Genomic DNA, 19,008 nt, shown 5'->3' with positions numbered 1-19,008 from the left:
TCAGGGGCCACATGCAACGTTATGAGCCTTAAAGACAAAAGGAGGCTCGCTCCCAGAGACAAACTCACACAGAGTAGCACCAAGCTGAAACTGTATTCAGGCCAGTTCATGACCTCTTTAGGCCTGTTTGTGACAGAGTGTGTTTTACGTGGCCAGAAATACACCCTTGAGTTTGAAATAGTTGAGGCTAGTCAACAGCCATTACTGTCAGGTTCTACATGCGAGCGCCTTGGACTTATTAACTTCACCATCCCAGCTGATCTTAACATTATAGACAAAGTCCAGGCTGGGCCCCTGAGCAAGGAGACACTCCTAAGCAAGTACCATGATGTCTTCAACGCACCGGTCGAGTCAGTTCCTGGGGAAGTCCACTTTGAGTTGGACGCAGCAATCCAGCCTGTCCAGTGTGCACCCCGCAATGTACCAGTGTCCATGAAAGCAGCTACGAAGGCTCAGCTTGACAAATACGAAGCAGATGGCCACATCATATCCGTCACCGAGCCTACGGACTGGATAAGTAATATGGTTATCGTCAAGAAACCAGACAAGCTACGGATATGCATTGATCCTAAACACCTCAACCGGGCTCTGCGACGTTCACATTACATTATGCCCACGTTGGAGGATGTTCTTTACAAGCTCCCAAAGGCCAGAGTCTTCACGCTCGTGGATGCCAGAGATGCCTTCCTGCAGTGCAAGTTCGACGAGCCCAGCAGCTACATGACCAACTTTTGGACACCCTGGGGCAGGAAGAGGTGGTTGAAGCTTCCGTTTGGTGTCTCCGTGGCTCCAGAGGTGTATCAGCGGAAACAGCATGAGCTGTTGATGGGACTCAGTGGCGTGGAACCCATAGCAGATGACATCCTCGTAGTGGGCTGTGGGGACAGGGATGAGGAGGCAGAATGTGACCATGACGCCAAGCTGCTGGCCCTGATGGTCAGATGCAGACAGGTCAAGCTAAGGCTAAGCATAAAAAAGCTCCAGTTTAAAGTGCCAGAGGTCCGCTTTCATGGGCACATCTTGTCCTCCACCGGATTGAAGGCGGATCCTGAAAAAGTGAAGGCTGTCTTGGAAATGCCCCACCCATCTGACGTGAAGGGAGTGCAGCACTTTGTCGGATTCGTCACCTACCTGGCCAAATTCCTACCGCGGCTCTCTGAAGTGTGTGAGCCACTAAGGAGGCTCATGGACAAGGACACCATCTGGCATTGGCTCCCAAAACATGACGCAGTGGTGAGGGAAATAAAACAACTGGTCACCCAGACACCTGTACTGTGATACTACAATGTGTCAAAACCTGTCACGATTCAGAGTGACTCAAGCCAGTATGGACTTGGCTGTTGCCTCAGCAGGAGGGCCAGCCTGTGGCATTCGCCTCTAGGGCACTCACCCCAACAGAGCAGAACTATTACCAGATAGAGAAGGAGAGCCTCAGCATTGTGTTTGCATGCCAACGCTTCCACCACTACCTGTACGGGCGCGACAATATTACCGCAGAGACAGATCACAAGCCCCTTATTGCTATATTCAGCAAGCCTCTCCTGAATGCCCCAAAACGACTGCAGAGCATGCTACTGGCCCTACAAACCTACAACCTCAAGGTGGTGTATAAGCCAGGGCCAGAGCTGTATGTGAGTGACACGCTCAGCAGGGCTACTGCATCAGGCACTCACACACGCTCCATGCATGAACAACACGCAGTGTGCAGCTTACAAACAGAGCAAGTGGATGTTGAACACATCAACCAGGCTGACTACCTTAATGTTACGGACCAGCGCCTTATACAAATCAGACAGCACACAGACAGGGACGGGCAACTCCAGGCATTGAGGTCTGTGATTCTGATGGGCTGGCCCGACTGCAGGGAAGAAACTGCTTTAGCCGTCAGAGAATATTGGCCAGTCAAAGAGTAGCTCAGTGTTCAAAACGGAGTAATATTCAAGCGTCAGAGAGTCGTTATTCCCCCGTCTCTGCGCCCTGACATGTTGGCACGCGTGCACTCAAGTCACATAGGAGGTGAGGCCTGTTACAGACAAGCACGTGACACACTGTATTGGTCAGGAATGCAGAGTGAAATCAAAGACTATGTCAGTAAATGCACAATCTGCAATGAATATTCCATTGAGCAACAGAGAGAGACGATGATGTCCCACGAGCTACCGATGCGCCCCTGGCAGATAGTAAGTCTAAATCTCTTCCAGCACAGTGGCAAAGACTTTCTGCTGGTAGTCGATCATTACTCAGACTTTTGGGAGATGACCTCCTCCCCGACCTCTCAGCAGAGACAACGATCAAACGCTGCAAGGCTCAGTTTGCCCGCTATGGCCAGCCAGATAGGGTAATTTCAGACAATGGACCCCAATTCTCCGGAGTTGAGTTCCGAAAATTTGCTGCAGGATGGGAATTCGAGCAAGTCACTTTATCACCACGACACCCAAAAGCTAATGGGAAGGCGGAGTCCGCAGTAAAAATCGCAAAGAACCTCTGCAAAAAGGCTCTGCGAGAGGGCAAAGATGCCTGGAAAGCAATCCTGCAGTGGCGCAATACCCCGACAGAAGGCATGGACAGCAGCCCGGCACAGCGCCTCATGGCACGGCGCTTAAAAGCAGCTCTGCCAGTAGCCAGCACTCTCCTGGAGCCATGTGTGGTGACAGACGTGCTGGTGAAGCTATGTCACAGAAGACAGGTCTCCAAGTTCATCTACGACAAATCAGCAAAAGACTTACCTGAGCTCAGGGTGGGTGAAACGGTGCGAATGAAGCCACTACCAGGGGACCGGACAGGCCTCTGGAGACTCGGATCCTGTGTACAGAAAGTGGCACCACGCTCCTACTTGGTCGAAGTGAATGGATCACTGTACCGTCGTAACAGGGTTGACCTTCGGATTGCTGAGCCAGCACCTACTCAGAACCCTGATGGTCAAAGGGGTCGCATGACAAAAGACAGAATCCCAGCAAGTCACATGGGGCCTGAGGCACTGGGCGAAGAGCCAGGGGATCACAGGTCGGCCGCTCCCTCGCCCATCAATTCTCCCCTTAGACATTCAGGTGACACGCCTGTGCGGGAACCCGCAGTCCTCGCAGACAAGCCCCGTCTTTTCACGCTGCGGACGTCTGTCCCAGCCACCAAAAATACTTAATATGTAGGTTTTCCATCAGCGATTGTTGACGGAGATAAAAGTGAAGAGAATATCAAAATGTGTTGTTGTTACCTGAAAAAAAAAAACATTACTAAACTGTTCATGTTGGAAATTGTTACTAGGTTTGTTTTGTTAGTGAATTGACACCTCCTGTCCTATTTTATTAAATGGAAGATGTTATGGGTGTAAGATGGCACAGTGATGCCATCTGTTGGTAAATGTTCATTACTGCAACTCTTGTGTTTTACCGGGGTGCTTGAGATACCCGGATGTGTTGTCATGTACTGAACAAGACTGGTTACTCGCATCAATGCCTCTGTCTCGTCATTTAACATTCAAACAGTGACTTTGTTAGACGTAGTTGGCTAGCTAGCAAGCAAGGGATAAGAACATTGCCAACCAGCTTAGCAATCAAACAAAGAGAATGAACGACCAGCCCGCTTCTCTAGCAACCTAATTGATAGAACTAACAACCAGATTTAGTGAAAGGATGAAAGGATGAATTTACTTATTAAAATATAAATGAAAACATTTTTACTGGTAAATGTGTGCTTGTTTCTTTGGCAACCCTGGTATAAGCGGGATAAACGCCTCCGCTCTATACATTATCTGGAGCTAATAAACTCAGGCATTACCAAGTAGTCCATTATTTCCAGATAATGTACAAAGTGTTGGCATTTATCCTTTAAAATGTATGTAAATACATCCGTCTCTGGGTCTATCCATACTCTCCTGGCTGTGTTTGGTCCTCTCCTTTCTGCCTCCGTCTAGGTCTGGTGCAAGCTGCAGCAACCTTATGACAAACTTCTCCGTCTCTCCATCAGTAGCTTTGGGTGTGAAAGTTTCACCTGACAGCACCTTTGAATAACAGGGGGAACAAAATAAGTAGTTACAAAAATGAGTCAGATTGACACCACACACAAATCCTAGGAATCACAATTTCACAAAACGTTCAATTTCAACACTGAGTAACAGATCAAGTGCTATACGTTGAAAAATATATAAAACGCAACATGCAAAGTGTTAGTCCCATGTTTCATGAGCTGAAATAAAAGATCCCAGAAATGTTCCATAGGCACAAAAAGCTTATTTCTCTCATTTTGTGCACACATTTGCTCACAAACAGGTATGTGAACATTTCTCCTTTACCAAGATAATCCATCCACCTGACAGGTGTGGCATATCAAGAAGTTGATTAAACAGCATGATCATTACACAGGTGCACCTTGTGCTGGAGACAATAAAAGGCCTCTAAAATGAGCAGTTGTGTCACAACACAATGCCACAGATATATCAAGTTTTGAAGGAGTGTGGAATTGGCATGCTGATTATTTAATGTTAATTTCTCTACCATAAGCCACCTCCAACGTTGTTTTAGAGAATTCGGCAGCACGTCCAACCGGTCTCACAACTGCAGACCACGTGTATGGCGTTGTGAGGACGAGCGGTTTGCTGATGTCAACATTGTGAACAGAGTGCCCCATGGTGGCGGTGGGGTTATGGTATGGGCCGACAGGCATAAGCTATGGACAATGAACACATTTTATGAATGCAATTTGAATGCACAGAGATACTATGACAAAATCCTGAGGCCCATTGTCGTGCCATTCAGATCAGCCCTGTGGTTCCGGAGGAGATGTAATTTAGATGCTTTTCACAAAATTCAAAATGGTGGAAAAGCCATCATGGTTGATCTTATGAATTAATTACGCTTCACCATCTGGCAGTCCGTCGGACAAATCTGGTTTTGGGAAAGCCAGGAGAACGCTACCTGCCTCAATGAATAGTGCCAACTGTAAAGTTTGGTGGTTTGAATAATGGTCTGGGGCTGCTTTTCATGGTTCGGGCTAGGTCCCTTAGTTCCAGTGAAGGGAAATCTTAAAGCTACAGCATAATGACATTCTAGACGATTCTGTGCTTCCAACTTTGTGGAAACAGTTTGGGGAAGGCCCCTTCTTGGTTCAGCATGACAATGCCCCTGTGTACAAAGTGAGGTCCATGCAGGAATCGTTTGTTGAGATCGGTGTGGAAGAACTTGACTGGCCTGCACAGAGCCGTGACATCAACCCCATCGAACACTTTTGGGATGAATTGGAAAGCAGACCGCGAGCTAGGCCTAATCGCCCAACATCAGAGTCCGACCTCACTAATGCTTGTGACTGAATAGAAGCAAGTCCCCACAGCAATATTCCAACATCTAGTGGAAAGCCATCCCAGAAGACTGGGGGCTGTTATAGCAGCAAAGGGGGGACCCAACTTCATATTAATGCCCATGGTTTTGGAATGAGATGCTCGACGATCAGGTGTCCACATATCTTTGGTAGTGTAATTACTATTTACAGAACCAGTCAAAAGTTTGGACATACCTACTCATTCAAAGGTTTTACTTTATTTTTACATTGTAGAATCATCGTGAAGACATCAAAACTATGAAATAACATATGGAATCATGTAGTAACCAAAAAAAAGTGTTAATACAGAAGCCCTATTTGGTAAAAAATATTATGGCAAGAACAGCTCAAATAAGCAGAGAAACGACAGTCCATCATTACTTTAACATATGAAACTCAGTCAATCAGGAACATTTCAAGAACTTTTAAAGTTTCTTCAAGTGCAGTCGCAAAAACCATCAGCTTCAGAAATTGCAGCCCAAATAAATGCTTCACAGAGTTCAAATAACAGACATCTCAACATCAAATGTTCAGAGGAGACTGCGTGAATCAGGCCTTCATGGTCGAATTGCTGAAAAGGAACCACTGCTAAAGGACACCAATAATAAGAAGAGACTTTCTTAGGCCAAGAAACATGAGCAATGGACATTATACCGGTGGAAATCTGTCTTTTGGTCTAATGAGTCCAAATTATAGATTTTTGGTTCTAACCACTGTGTCTTTGTGAGTAGGTGAACGGATGATCTCCGCATGTGTGGTTCCCACCATGAAGCATGGAGGAGGTATGTTGGTGCTTTGCTGGTGACACTGTCAGTGATTTATTTAGAATTCAAGGCACAATTAAACTGCATGGCTACCAGAGAAATCTGCAGAGATAAGCCATCCCATCTGGTTCGCCGTATGGGACTAGCATTTGTTTTTCAACAGGACAATGACCCAAAACACACATCCAGGATGTTTAAGGGCTATTTGACAAAGGAGAGTGATGGAGTGCTGCATCAGATGACCTTGCCTCCACAATCACCCAACCTCAACCCAATTGAGATGGTTTGGGATGAGTTGGACTGCAGTGTAGGAAAAGCATCTCAATTTATTGTTGCGAGTTAAAATAGTAGAATACACAAGACGCAATTTCGAAATTTGGCTGTGCATCAGAAGTTTTTTCTTGTTATGATAGCCACTGATAGTTAGTCCCATGTCAGCTAACATTTTTTAGATTGCTAAGTTAGTTTAGCGGCTAGCTATCTAAACTTGTTATCATAGGTGAATTACCGGCCGGGAGGCACCCTTTGACTTTGTTACTCAGTGTCACTCAAATATCATTAAAAAATGGTAAACATTTCTCTCCACCCTATGGCAAAATGTGTAGAATTGCAGGAAGTTAGCTGTAAAACAGCAAATGTTCCTCGCCGCCCCATGGCAAAATGAGTAGAACTGCATGAAATTAACTGTAAAACGTACAATTTTATCCACTATCAAGAGAGGACCATGAAAATGTTTTGCTTGCTATGTGGGTGTGGGTATGGATGTGTGTATGCAGACCTGCGAGCAACTGTGGACCCTCACGATGAGTTCAGATTTCTTTTGACCCCCAACCCCATCAAAGTTGCCCATCCCTGCTCTAGGTCTCTGCGTGACCTTTCAAAGTTTGCAATTTCTAATCGCCTATTATTAGTGCCACCTTGTGGCCAATTGGCAAAGCGTTGCATGAGAGGATGTCAACTACTGGCGGCCTTGCCATCTCACAGGAATTTGTCTGTTAATTTTGCTCGTAAGAAGAACCAGTATTTGAATAATGAACCAGAAGAAATACAATAGGGTTTCACCAGCTTTGTTGCTTGAAGCCATAATGAATGCCAACAAATACAATAGGATTTCACCCAGCTTCGCCGTTGAACCCCTAATTATATTGGATAACAATTCAATTTAAATTTACAAGTAAATATGCATCAAAAACCTACCTAAAATGACGACCTCAGCACCATGCTTTTCAGGGCTGACCTGCCTGTCCACTGTTTCACACAGAAGTTACTGGCTGTGAACAGTCTGAGTATTTGGCGCATGGTGGAAACAGTCTGTCAGAGAGGCTGAGGGTTGAGAAACAGAGTCTGCTGGCAGGGAGGCAAACAAGAAGGCTGGCAGGGAGACAAACAAGAAGGCTGGCAGGGAGACAAACAAGAAGGCTGGCAGGGAGACAAACAAGAAGGCTGGCAGGGAGACAAACAAGAGCATCATGTCAAAGGAGCTTTAGCAGACTGTCGATATTTGGTTACTAACATAATTAATCCTGCAATAAATTATTTTGATTGAATCCCATTCTGCCCCCCTTGACAGTGACTTTGCTAATAGCTACACTACACAACGAGAAGTAAGTGGACACCTGCAAGTCAAACATCTCATTCAAAAATCATTGGCATTAATAGGGAGTTGGTCCCCACCTTTGCTGCTATAACAGCCGCCACTCCTCTGGAAAGACTTTCCACGAGATGTCAGAACCTTGCTGTGGGGACTTGCTTCCATTCAGCCATGACAGCATTAGTGAGGTCAGGCACTGATGTTGGCCAATAAGGCCTAGCTCGCAGTCAGCATTCCAATTCATTCCAAAGATGTTCGATGGGGTTGAAGTCAGGTCTCCATTTTTGCATGGACCTCGCTTTGTGCATGGGGGCATTGTCATGCTGAAACAGGAAAGGGCCTTCCCAAAACTGTTGCCACAGAGTTCGAAGCACAGAATGGTCTAGAATGTCATTGTATGCTGTAGTGTTAAGATACCCCTTTAATGGAACTAAGGGGCCTAGCCCAACCCATGAAAAACAGATCCAGATCATTATTCCTCCTCCACCAAAATGTACAGTTGGCACTATTAATTGGGGCAGGTAGAGTTCATGAAGCTCCCGACAAACAGTTATTATGCTGACGTTGCTTCCAAAAGGCAGTTTGGAGCTCGGTAGTGAGGACAGATGATTTCTATGCACTTCAGCGGTCCCGTTCTGTGAGCTTGTGTGGCCCATGGTTAACAACTCCTCGATTAATACCCATTGTAGGTTAGTCGAACAAGAATCCATGTCAGTATATATGAGACAAACAAACCATATTCAGAAGAATCTCACTAGAACAGAAGAACAGGCACTTAAGGAATGAATGAAAGATTCATCTTTGGTTATTAAACCTGCAGACAAAGGGGGTGCAGAGGTTGTTTAGACTATGAAAAATATAAAGAAATTCAGAGATGACTCAGTAATGAACGTTTCTATAGAAAACTGAGTATTGATCCCACACAGGTGTTCCAAAGGGAAATATGCTCTAATCTGGAGCCCTATTTAAACAACCTGATCTCAAAACCTGAATATGAATATCTTTGCTGCAAATGTGCCATACGTTCATGCCTGTACATTTTACCAAAATTACACAAACCTAAAAAACAACAAGGCAATTATCCAGACAGACCAGTGGTTGCAGGAATAGGCTCAATGCTAGAGCCATTGTCAAACTTTGTACTCTTTTATTAAAACTCATGTGTAAGCATTGCCATCATATGTAAAAGACTCTATAGACTTCATAAACAAGATCTCACCAATAGCGGGTTTAAAAGAAGACTATTTTGGTCACATTAGATGTCGAGAATCTACATATATACCAGCATTCCCCATGTGGGGTGGCTGGCAGCACTAGCACACTATTTGGGAGACAGAGATACCAATGAATATCCACCAACAAACTTCATTCTAGAGCTGGCCGAATATGTTTTGACGTATAACTATTTTAGGTTTGATGATGAATACTACCTCCAAACGAATGGAACATCGATGGGTTCCACATTCGCTCCGAGTTATGCTAACTTTTATGCAGGTCTTTGTGAAGAACGTTTTGTTAATAATGAAAACGAAAATCCATTTTTGAATAAAGTCCTGAAGCTGTATCGATATATTAACGACATTTTTTGCATATGGGAAGGAACTGAAAAAGAGCTGTCAGATTTTATGGCACTACTCAATGACATTGACCCCAATCTCAAATTCACTGTTGAATGTGACACTCAACGTGTTCATTTACCTCGATATGTGGATTGAGAAATCAAATGGAACCCCGTTTACAACTCTGTATAGAAAAGAAACGGACAGAAAGACTCTATTACAGGGGGACAGCTTCCATCTTGAGCCATTAAAAAGAGGACTTCCAAGAAGTCAGACTGCGCCGTATATGCCACTCCACAGAGGATTATCTAGAAAAAGCAGCGGAGATGAGCATTAGGTTTCCAAGAAGAGGCTATTCGCCACAATGTGTGGATGAAGCTCTTAATTTGGCATTAGGGAAAACACGAGATGAACTGCTACAAAAAAAGACCCGCTAACGAACAATCCATAATGTTCACAACCACATATACTTTGAACTCGCGAAAAGTGGGAGGTGTGGTCAAGAAACACTGGCATATTTTATCATCGGACCCAGCTTTAAAAATCCACCACTTATTGTTTATAGGAGAGGTCGCAATTTACGAGATAAATTGGTTCATGCCAACTGCCAGCCACAAAAGAAAATCAGCCAGGCTCTTTTACACCCTCTACCAAATGATAACTACAGTGGGGCAAAAAAGTATTTAGTCAGCCACCAATTGTGCAAGTTCTCCCACTTAAAAAGATGAGAGGGGCCTGTAATTTTCATCATAGGTACATCATGACAGACAAAATGAGAAAAAGAAAATCCAGAAAATCACATTGTAGGATTTTTAATGAATTTATTAGCAAATTATGGTGGAAAATAAGTATTTGGTCAATAACAAAAGTTTATCTCAATACTTTGTTATATACCCTTTGTTGGCAATGACAGAGGTCAAATGTTTTCTGTCTTCACAAGGTTTTCACACACTGTTGCTGGTATTTTGGCCCATTCCTCCATGCAGATCTCCTCTAGAGCAGTGATGTTTTGGGGCTGTTGCTGGGCAACACGGACTTTCAACTCCCTCCAAAGATTTTCTATGGGTTTGAGATCTGGAGACTGGCTAGGCCACTCCAGGACCTTGAAATGCTTCTTACGAAGCCACTCCTTCGTTGCCCGGGCGGTGTGTTTGGGATCATTGTCATGCTGAAAGACCCAGCCACGTTTCATCTTCAATGCCCTTGCTGATGGAAGGAGGTTTTCACTCAAAATCTCACGATACATGGCCCCATTCATTCTTTCCTTTACACGGATCAGTCGTCCTGGTCCTTTTGCAGAAAAACAGCCCCAAAGCATGATGTTTCCACCCCCATGCTTCACAGTAGGCATGGTGTTCTTTGGATGCAACTCAGCATTCTTTGTCCTCCAAACACGACGAGTTGAGTTTTTACCAAAAAGTTATATTTTGGTTTCATCTGACCATACGACATTCTCCCAATCTTCTTCTGGATCATCCAAATGCTCTCTAGCAAACTTCAAACGGGCCTGGACATGTACTGGCTTAAGCAGGGGGACACGTCTGGCACTGCAGGATTTGAGTCCCTGGCGGCGTAGTGTGTTACTGATGGTAGGCTTTGTTACTTTGCTCCCAGATCTCTGCAGGTCATTCACTAGGTCCCCCCGTGTGGCTCTGGGATTTTTGCTCACCATTCTTGTGATCATTTTGACCCCACGGTGTGAGATCTTGCGTGGAGCCCCAAATCGAGGGAGATTATCAGTGGTCTTGTATGTCTTCCATTTCCTAATATTTGCTCCCACAGTTGATTTCTTCAAACCAAGCTGCTTACCTATTGCAGATTCAGTCTTCCCAGCCTGGTGCAGGTCTACAATTTTGTTTCTGGTGTCCTTTGACAGCTCTTTGGTCTTGGCCATAGTGGAGTTTGGACCTATAGAATAAATGTACTTTTAATCTGTCTGTCTGCCTGTCTGCATCTTTCAAGACATGGCATATGAGGGTGCAGTGAGATACCCGATGGGCTGGACGATAATCTTCTCATCAATCAGCAGGAAAAACATACTTAAAAACTGGAAATCAACCAATCCTCCATCCTCCACAATGGAAAGGTCAAATGCTTTATTATCTAAATGTTGAAAGTGCATGGGCGATGGAGAGAAATAAAATGGTGCAGTTTGAGGCCATGTGGCGGAGAGTGATGGGTGCTGGAGATGGGAGATGTGAGCAGGTGGGTCTGGGAAAGGGGAATGTTGTTGATGTTGGTGAGTGTTAGTATGTGCATGTTTTGTACTGTTGAAAAAAAATGAATAAAAGTTAAAAGTTAAAAAAACACTAGAGGTTAAAATGGGATTACTTTTGATTTCACATAGGAAAAGAAGTAGTCCAATTCTGATAGTGTTGATACAAAATCCTAGGGTTTAATATGATTACTTTTGATTCCCAATAGGAAAAAACACACTCCAGTAGAATTCCAATAGGATTCTGATACAGGTGACACAAATCCTATAGGATTGTGAGAATTATATAGGATCCTATTGAAAAAAAATCACTCGTCCTATAAATCACTAGTCCTATAGGATGTTTTTACTAGGGTAGTGTAGTTTTGTTTCTTCCCTCTTATTCTCTATACAGTATAGTTTTCACCAAGCGTTCCTATTTCTACTGACTGTTACTGGGATAGAAGACTGGTTTATACTTGGTAGATCATTGTCGTTTCTGGAAAAATTGTATGGGAGAGATGGAATGTGAGAAGAGAACAGTGAAAAGGATGGAGAAAGTAGAAAGAGGGAGAGGGGGAAGGGTGCTGATGCGGGGTGTCAGTATCAGGCCAATCTAGCAAATGGCCAATGGCATAACTCCATTGGTGAGCCCCCAGATAGCTCAGTCAATCAGCACTCTCCCTCTACTTCAACGGGAAATTCCCTTTCCTAGGATGCCACAACAGAGAGGCAGACACAGACACATTGAGCTTTGTGTTTGCCATCACTGAGGCATGGTATGGGCTCAATCCTTTTTTTGGAATAGAAACTGAGTTTGAGCACCGTGTGTATGCGTGTGTGTGTATGCGTGTGTGACTATGCGTCTCCAATCAGCTGGAGTCCCATCATGTGATCTCTACCTCAAGATCAAGAGAGAGGGAAAGGAGAACATACAAATAGAAAAAGTAAAAAGGGTCTAACAGACCCTCAACTTCAGTTCTTTATACAAACTAGAATTATTTCTGACTGTTCTTTGACATGGGGGAGGAGTTACGGAGGGAGAAAGTGAGAGGTGGAGAGATGGAGGGAGAGAGGGAGGGAGTATGAGGGTAGAGAGGGAAGAAGAGGGAAGAAGAGGGAGAGGTACAGAGATGGAGGAGCAGAATAGGGGGAGACTGAGGGAGGAAAATTACCAAACCTGGTGAACAGGGTGGAAAATGCCAGTGCGCCAGTTTTTACTTGATAAAATAGCAAACTAAAGTGCGTTTGACACTTGCACCTCAGCGGCAGCCGAAAATAAAGCCCTTGGTCTTTCCATATCCATGTGTCATATAAGTAACTGCAATTTATTCGTGCAGGTTGTTAACCTTATGTTTTTATTAATTCTAGGACATTTCTCTTCCCACACACATACAGTATATTCACTTCAATATACCAATACACAATACCATGAATACTTGCACTTCACTTTTCAGCCTTCTGTTTTTTTGTTCTGCTATTTCAACTCTCTTCACCCTTCCGTTTGCAAACTAAGAACAGTAAGCACTGAAAATCTCTCTGCCACACACACAAATGACAACATAGGCTACATTACAATGGTTACAATGTAAGTTCCTTTATTAGATGAATTCCTCACATAGCTAGAAATCAACCCAGACATGAAGTCACACCAACGTTTACAGTATTAGTAATTTGTTACAGATTAGTAAAATGTGCATTAATAACTAGAGTATACAGAAATAAAGTTTAAAATTCCAATTAAAATCATCTTTAAAAATATATATATGTTAAATGCTTTGTCTAGACTAGAATATTAAATTCAATTTCAGGTATCTCCATGAGGTACTCTAAACAAAGGTCCCCTTCTAAAATAACCATCTACCTCACAGATGTCATTGATAAGAGCCGATAGATATAGCCTAGCAGTTATACTGTATACTACATGCACAGAGTGGTTCACTGCTTTGGCAATGTTTCAACGCTAACTGTCAGACACAAATCACATGTTGCTAGCCCCGCACCAAGCTATGATTATATGTTTCATGTTTTGGATCTCAGTGTGTTGCAGTAAGAGTGTATGTAAAGTGTGTAAGTGCTTATGTGTGTATGTATGTGTTCGTACGTGTGTGTATGGATGTGCTTCACCATCATCTTTGACAATCTACAGTGGAACGTAATAGTGACCATCCCATTGATATCCAACAGACTCGAGTTTTGTTTGCAGGTCAGCGTTTACCAACTCTTCCACCTGCCTTCGCACCTCGTCATCTACTACTCTCCTAGCATCAAATCCCTCTACATCGAACAGTTTGCTCAAGCTCTCTGCCTCGGCGCAGTTCCCGTAGGGCCACATCTGCGTTTCTCCTGTCTCAAGGCCAAACAGATTATGACATGATATGCATCTCGTCCCCAGTCTTCACATTGAAAGCCTGGCACCTGAAATCCGTTGGTAGATTGAAGGTGTGGTCAAAGTTCTCTCTCTTCATCTTGGTGTTTGGGTCGTATGTCATCACGGCATTGGATACACCGCAGTGCCAGGTACTCAGACAGGACACAGCAACCATGATCTGTCCTTCTTGCTTCCCATTGCAGGACATGGACACTCCATAGTAACTTCTTTCAACATCATTCCTTCGAGAGACACAGATGGTTGAGGAGGTAAACTGGTATTTACTCTTGGGTTCTGACATGCCATTGGCGATTTCCCGCAGTCTCTCCACCAGTATATTGATCTCTATGTCTGGTCCAAGCGAGGAGACCACCTGGGAGTAGATGACAACAGACATCAAAAGACAGGTCAGGTAAAATCCCCTAAACGAAAAAAAGGGTGGCCTGTATATTGCAGAGAAACCTTATTGAACTATTCACAGCATGATTTACACAAATATATACAGATAGGAGCAGATCAATATATTATGTTAGAGCAGGTCACACACATATTTTTGTGAATACTTTACAAAAGTTTCTCCGCAATATACTGTCCACCTTTTTTCTACAAACGGTAGACATCGTAGGATAGGAATGCCCCTTGTGGGCCGTGGCGTGTATTCATGGATACCAAAGGAAGCCAGACTTCTCTCTGTGTTTCAGAATTTTCCGTCAATTCGCAAGACGCTGAATGTACAGTATCGCATCCAAGCGAGTAAAACAGCGCCCCTCTGTCTCTCTACTGGTATGCCTTCTATATGATGCTGTCTGGTCCAAACGAATATGACATTGTTGCTGCATATAGCATTGTAGGCAAGGGAAGCCAGCGAGCATTTTGCGTCCCTTGATAAAAAAAGTATACAAAATTAGCCAATCAGCGTTGAGCTAAACTGAGAGAACTCAACTGTGAATGGTCTTGGCGCACCAAAAAAAGTGTCAAGGGAAGCCAACTTGGATTTTGGCATCACTTCTATCAAATCTGATTGAGAACATACGTCATTGACAGAAAAACTTGAATTGTTACATCTCGTTGTGTTGTCCTCCGGTGGCTAGCTAGCTAGCTAAAATGGTCCTTTCCCAAAATTAGCCATGGATGGAGATAGGGATTTGGACTTGTGGTTTTACTTAAATTATCTGTACTGACCAATGATTACAACGGCGTATCTGATCCAACCATTAATTCATACATTGTTGTGCCCCTGGCCTTAGAGGATGGAAGTTCAATATGTAGTTAGATGTAGAAGGTTAATGTTAACAAGCGTTGGCTATGAATGGAAGTTAGGCTAGTGAGCAAGCATTTTAGCCAGGTAGCCGAGGACAACAAAAAATAAGTGTGTACTGTATGATAGACTGTGTCATCAACATGAAAGAGAGGAGGATGGCATTGGGTTTCTCTACAAGTAGGGTGAGTCAACATGTATTTTCACTTGCACAACTGCGTACGCACGCACGCACGCACACAGAAATCAGAACCATGGACAGCCACATCATATTGTAATGAAACAGGCAGGGAGCAGGTCTTGAACCCTTGACCTTCGGGCCCGAAGTCCAGCGTGCTATCGACTGTGCCGCAAAAGTATGCTCAAGCGGCAGAGTCGATAACCCAGGGTCGTTACACTACTCCCTCCTTTCAAAGAGCGCGTCTTCACGCTAGCTTGTGACTCAACGTCTTATAGGAACACGCTCACCGGCCAAGCACATGCACTGTCGTGGATGCAAGGTCCGATCCCACTTCTGACACCAATGTAATGAAGCAGGCAGGGAGCAAGTCTCGAACAATCAACCTTCTAGCCCGAAGTCCAGCGCGCTATCGACTGTGCCGCAAAAACATGCTAAAGCGGCAGAGTTGATATCCGCGCTTATAAACCCAGGGTTGTTACAATATTCTACCCACACACCGCTACTGCTTGTGGGCATCCATAGCTCAGTTAAAATTCAATAAACATGGTGAAAGATGACCACCACTGTTTGTCCCTTCTCCGTTGAATTAATACGGTATAATAATAAAAAGCATTCATCAACACAACACTTACCATATCCAGCACAGAGGAGAACGGAGTCCGTCTTGGCAGTTTACTTTTGTAACTCTCAAAGGGTCTTGGGAAAATCTCCTGCACTTTAGGCATAAGTTCACCAAGGATATCGTTGGGGGTGCATTGTTGGGGTTTATGAATGAAACCTAAGAAGAAGATGCTGTGGAGAATCTTAAGAGACAAACACAGGTTTGCTATGAGATGTACAAATTAAATGATTGTCTCTTTGGATGCATAACCCTAATTTCTGGATGACTCTATCCATCCATTCATTCATATTTTTTTGAGGTCGTTTTATGCAGGAAAAGAAGATAAACTATCCAATGACACCTTAAAACGCATACATACCTCATCCACATACACCCTACAGCCAGGCGTGCATAGTTCAATCATTATTTTGATGATTCTGAAGGCATTTGTCCTAAAACTTGCTTCAGCCAATAGAAGTTCTTCTGCCCTAAAATATATATTTTTTTGTCAGTTATGACAGAACAAGATTTTTATTAAATAAATAAGTGTGCAATTATTTAATATATTGAAATATCAAAAGAAGAGTTCATGTTAATGGTGAATATGTTAATTAAGGCTTACTTCTTCTGTTGTTTGGCGTCCTGTCATGAGAAAGATGACGTCATAACCATTAAATAGATCACTTGGCCTATACAATAAACTGATACTGCTGATATGAAAACTCATTAGAAGGTTCATATTAATTTGAAATTAGCCAAATGATTTACTGAAATAGCTACGTTTTTAAGAGGACTGAGCAAATATAGTAGACTACACCTAATATTTGCATAGACGTGTCTGCGCACGGGGACAGAGGCTATTAGGACACTTCTGACCTGCAAAACGACTTAACAAAACATAATACTGACCCTTACCTTATCTAAACCGTGATCCTAACATAATTTGAACCAATTCTGAAATGAAATATGGTTTTGCAGGTCATCCTTATAGCCTTTTACGTGCGCGCGTTCCTGCGCGTCAAAACTCTTGAATGGATTTCGAGGTGTTTTGGCAAAATCGATAGATGGATACAAGATAGTGTGTTCAATTGTTCATTTTTGCCGTTTAGGCCCGTTTTTCTTCTCAACAGACGGTGCAAAAAAAGCTACTCACCATTTTTGAGGAAGTTGCAAAGATGAAAATGAAACTCAACAGCCAAACAGTCGTTTAGTCACCATCACGTGATTTACAGTAGATGTGTGCCGACTATAAATTCCAACTTTTCATTTTTGATTGATGGTTACTCCTTTCGTCCTATAGGCTAATATAGAATTGATTGTTCAGTTCTTACAACAAATTCTTATAAGTAAGTTAATGTTGTTTGAGATACAGCTTTATTGAATAACTACACTGAGTGTACAAAAAATTAAGGACACCTTAATTAACCATGAGTCAAATTGTCTGGATCTCATTTGGGTGGTGCACCGTTCTTGATACACAAGAGAAAATGTTGAGCATTAAAAAAAACAGCAGTGTTATAGTTCTTGACACAAACTGGTGCACATGGCACCTACTAAAATACCCCGTTCAACAGCTATGAAACCTTATATCTCGCCCATTCACACTCTAAATGGCACACATACACAATCCTCTCAAGGCTTGAAAATAATTGTTTCACCTGTCTCCTCTCCTTCATCTACACTGATTGAAGTGGATTTAACAAGTGACATAATTTAAGGGATCATAGTTTTCACCTGGACTACAGGAAAAGGAGGACCGAGCATGCGCCCATTCTCATCGACGGGGCTGTAGTGGAGCAGGTTGAGAGCTTCAAGTTCCTTGGTATCCACATCACCAACAAACTAACATGGTCCAAGCACACCAAGACAGTCGTGAAGAGGGCACGACAAAACCTATTCCCCCTTAGGAGACTGAAAAGATTTGGCATGGGTCCTCAGATCCTCAAAAGGTTCTTCATCTGCACCATCGAGAGCTGGTTGCATCACTGCCTGGTATGGCAACTGCTCGGCCTCCGACCGCAAGGCACTACAGAGGGTAGTGCGTACGGCCCAGTACATCACTGGGGCCAAGCTTCCTGCCATCCAGGACCTCTGCACCAGGCGGTGTCAGAAGAAGACCCTAAAAATGGTCAAAGACTCCAGCCACCCTAGTCATAGACTGTTCTCTCTGCTACCACACGGCAAGCGGTACCGGAGCACCAAGTCTAGGTCCAAGCTGCTAAACAGCTTCTACCCCTAAGCCATAAGACTACTGAACATCTAATCAAATGACTACCCAGACCTCACTGTAAGGTCTACACCTGGTGTATTTGGCGCATGTGACAAATGCAATTTGATTTGATTTGATTAAACTTGTCAGTCTATGTCATGGAAAGAGCAGGTGTACATTATGTTTTGTACACTCAGTGTATATGTTAACATATTTTCTGGTGTCTGCTCCCCATAGGCAGGGTCTAAAATAGACTCTCCCTGCTTATGTACAGGTAATAAAGTAGCTAAACACATGAATGAATAAATATATACAGTTGTGTGAAATGCAGCGGATGATTTTAATGCAACAGTGAAGACTTCAAACAGGAGAACAACGATTCATTATTCTAGTTAATTCAGGCTGATTCTCACAGAGCTGCTAGGGTGCACCTCAATAGTCTACAGTAGCTTCATGCTTTCTCTCCTCATCACCTTTCCCAGCTTTGCTGTTGAACCCCTAACTATATTGGATAACATTTTAGTTTAAATCTACTTGTAAATATGCATTAAAAAAATAAATAATAAAATGACCCCTCAGCACCAATCTTTTCTGTGCTTGCTTGCCATTGGTGCCTGTCCCCTGTTGTGTAACATACGTTTCTGGCTGTGAACAGTCTGAGTATTTGGCACATGCTGGTGGAAGGTGGAGACAGAACGTCAGAGAGGCTGAGAGGGGAGAAACAGAGTCTGATGGTAGAGAGACAAACAAGAAGACGTATTGTAGAGCATCATGTCAAAGGAGCTTTATCAGACTGTTGATATTTGGTTACTAACATAATTATGTTAGTCCTACTATAAATTATTTTGATGGAATCACATGCAAAACATGTACTTGTGTCAATTCTTTAAAATGTGTTATCAATACAATGAGAAAGGGAATAAATCATGTGGGTTTTTCTTTTTGCATATAATGTATTTTTATTCTCTTT

General features: G+C 43.3%; 1 protein-coding gene across 1 annotated transcript; it reads right to left on the bottom strand.

Annotated features, from left to right (window-relative positions):
* Positions 1-12,990: 12,990 nt before the first annotated feature.
* Positions 12,991-17,034, bottom strand: LOC115131391 (uncharacterized). The gene is made up of 5 exons (XM_029663090.2): positions 16,983-17,034; positions 16,452-16,471; positions 16,209-16,317; positions 15,861-16,031; positions 12,991-14,162 (listed from the first exon to the last, which is right to left on the bottom strand). The coding sequence occupies exons 1-5, from the start codon at positions 16,983-16,985 to the stop codon at positions 13,785-13,787; spliced, it is 681 nt and encodes a 226-aa protein (XP_029518950.2). The 5' UTR covers positions 16,986-17,034; the 3' UTR covers positions 12,991-13,784.
* Between the last annotated feature and the right edge of the window lie 1,974 nt (positions 17,035-19,008).

The sequence above is a fragment of the Oncorhynchus nerka genome, linkage group LG7, assembly GCF_034236695.1.
Source record: "Oncorhynchus nerka isolate Pitt River linkage group LG7, Oner_Uvic_2.0, whole genome shotgun sequence".
Taxonomy (NCBI): Eukaryota; Metazoa; Chordata; class Actinopteri; order Salmoniformes; family Salmonidae; genus Oncorhynchus; species Oncorhynchus nerka.
This window is presented reverse-complemented; position numbering and strand designations above follow the sequence as displayed.

Bases quoted from the DNA above. Each gene is read 5' to 3' on its own strand.
- LOC115131391 (XM_029663090.2), bottom strand. The intron at 16,318-16,451 runs GTAAGCCTTAAT...TATATATTTTAG, and splicing joins GACGCCAAACAACAGAAGAA to GGCAGAAGAACTTCTATTGG. The intron at 16,032-16,208 runs GTATGTATGCGT...TTGTCTCTTAAG, and splicing joins GTAGGGTGTATGTGGATGAG to ATTCTCCACAGCATCTTCTT.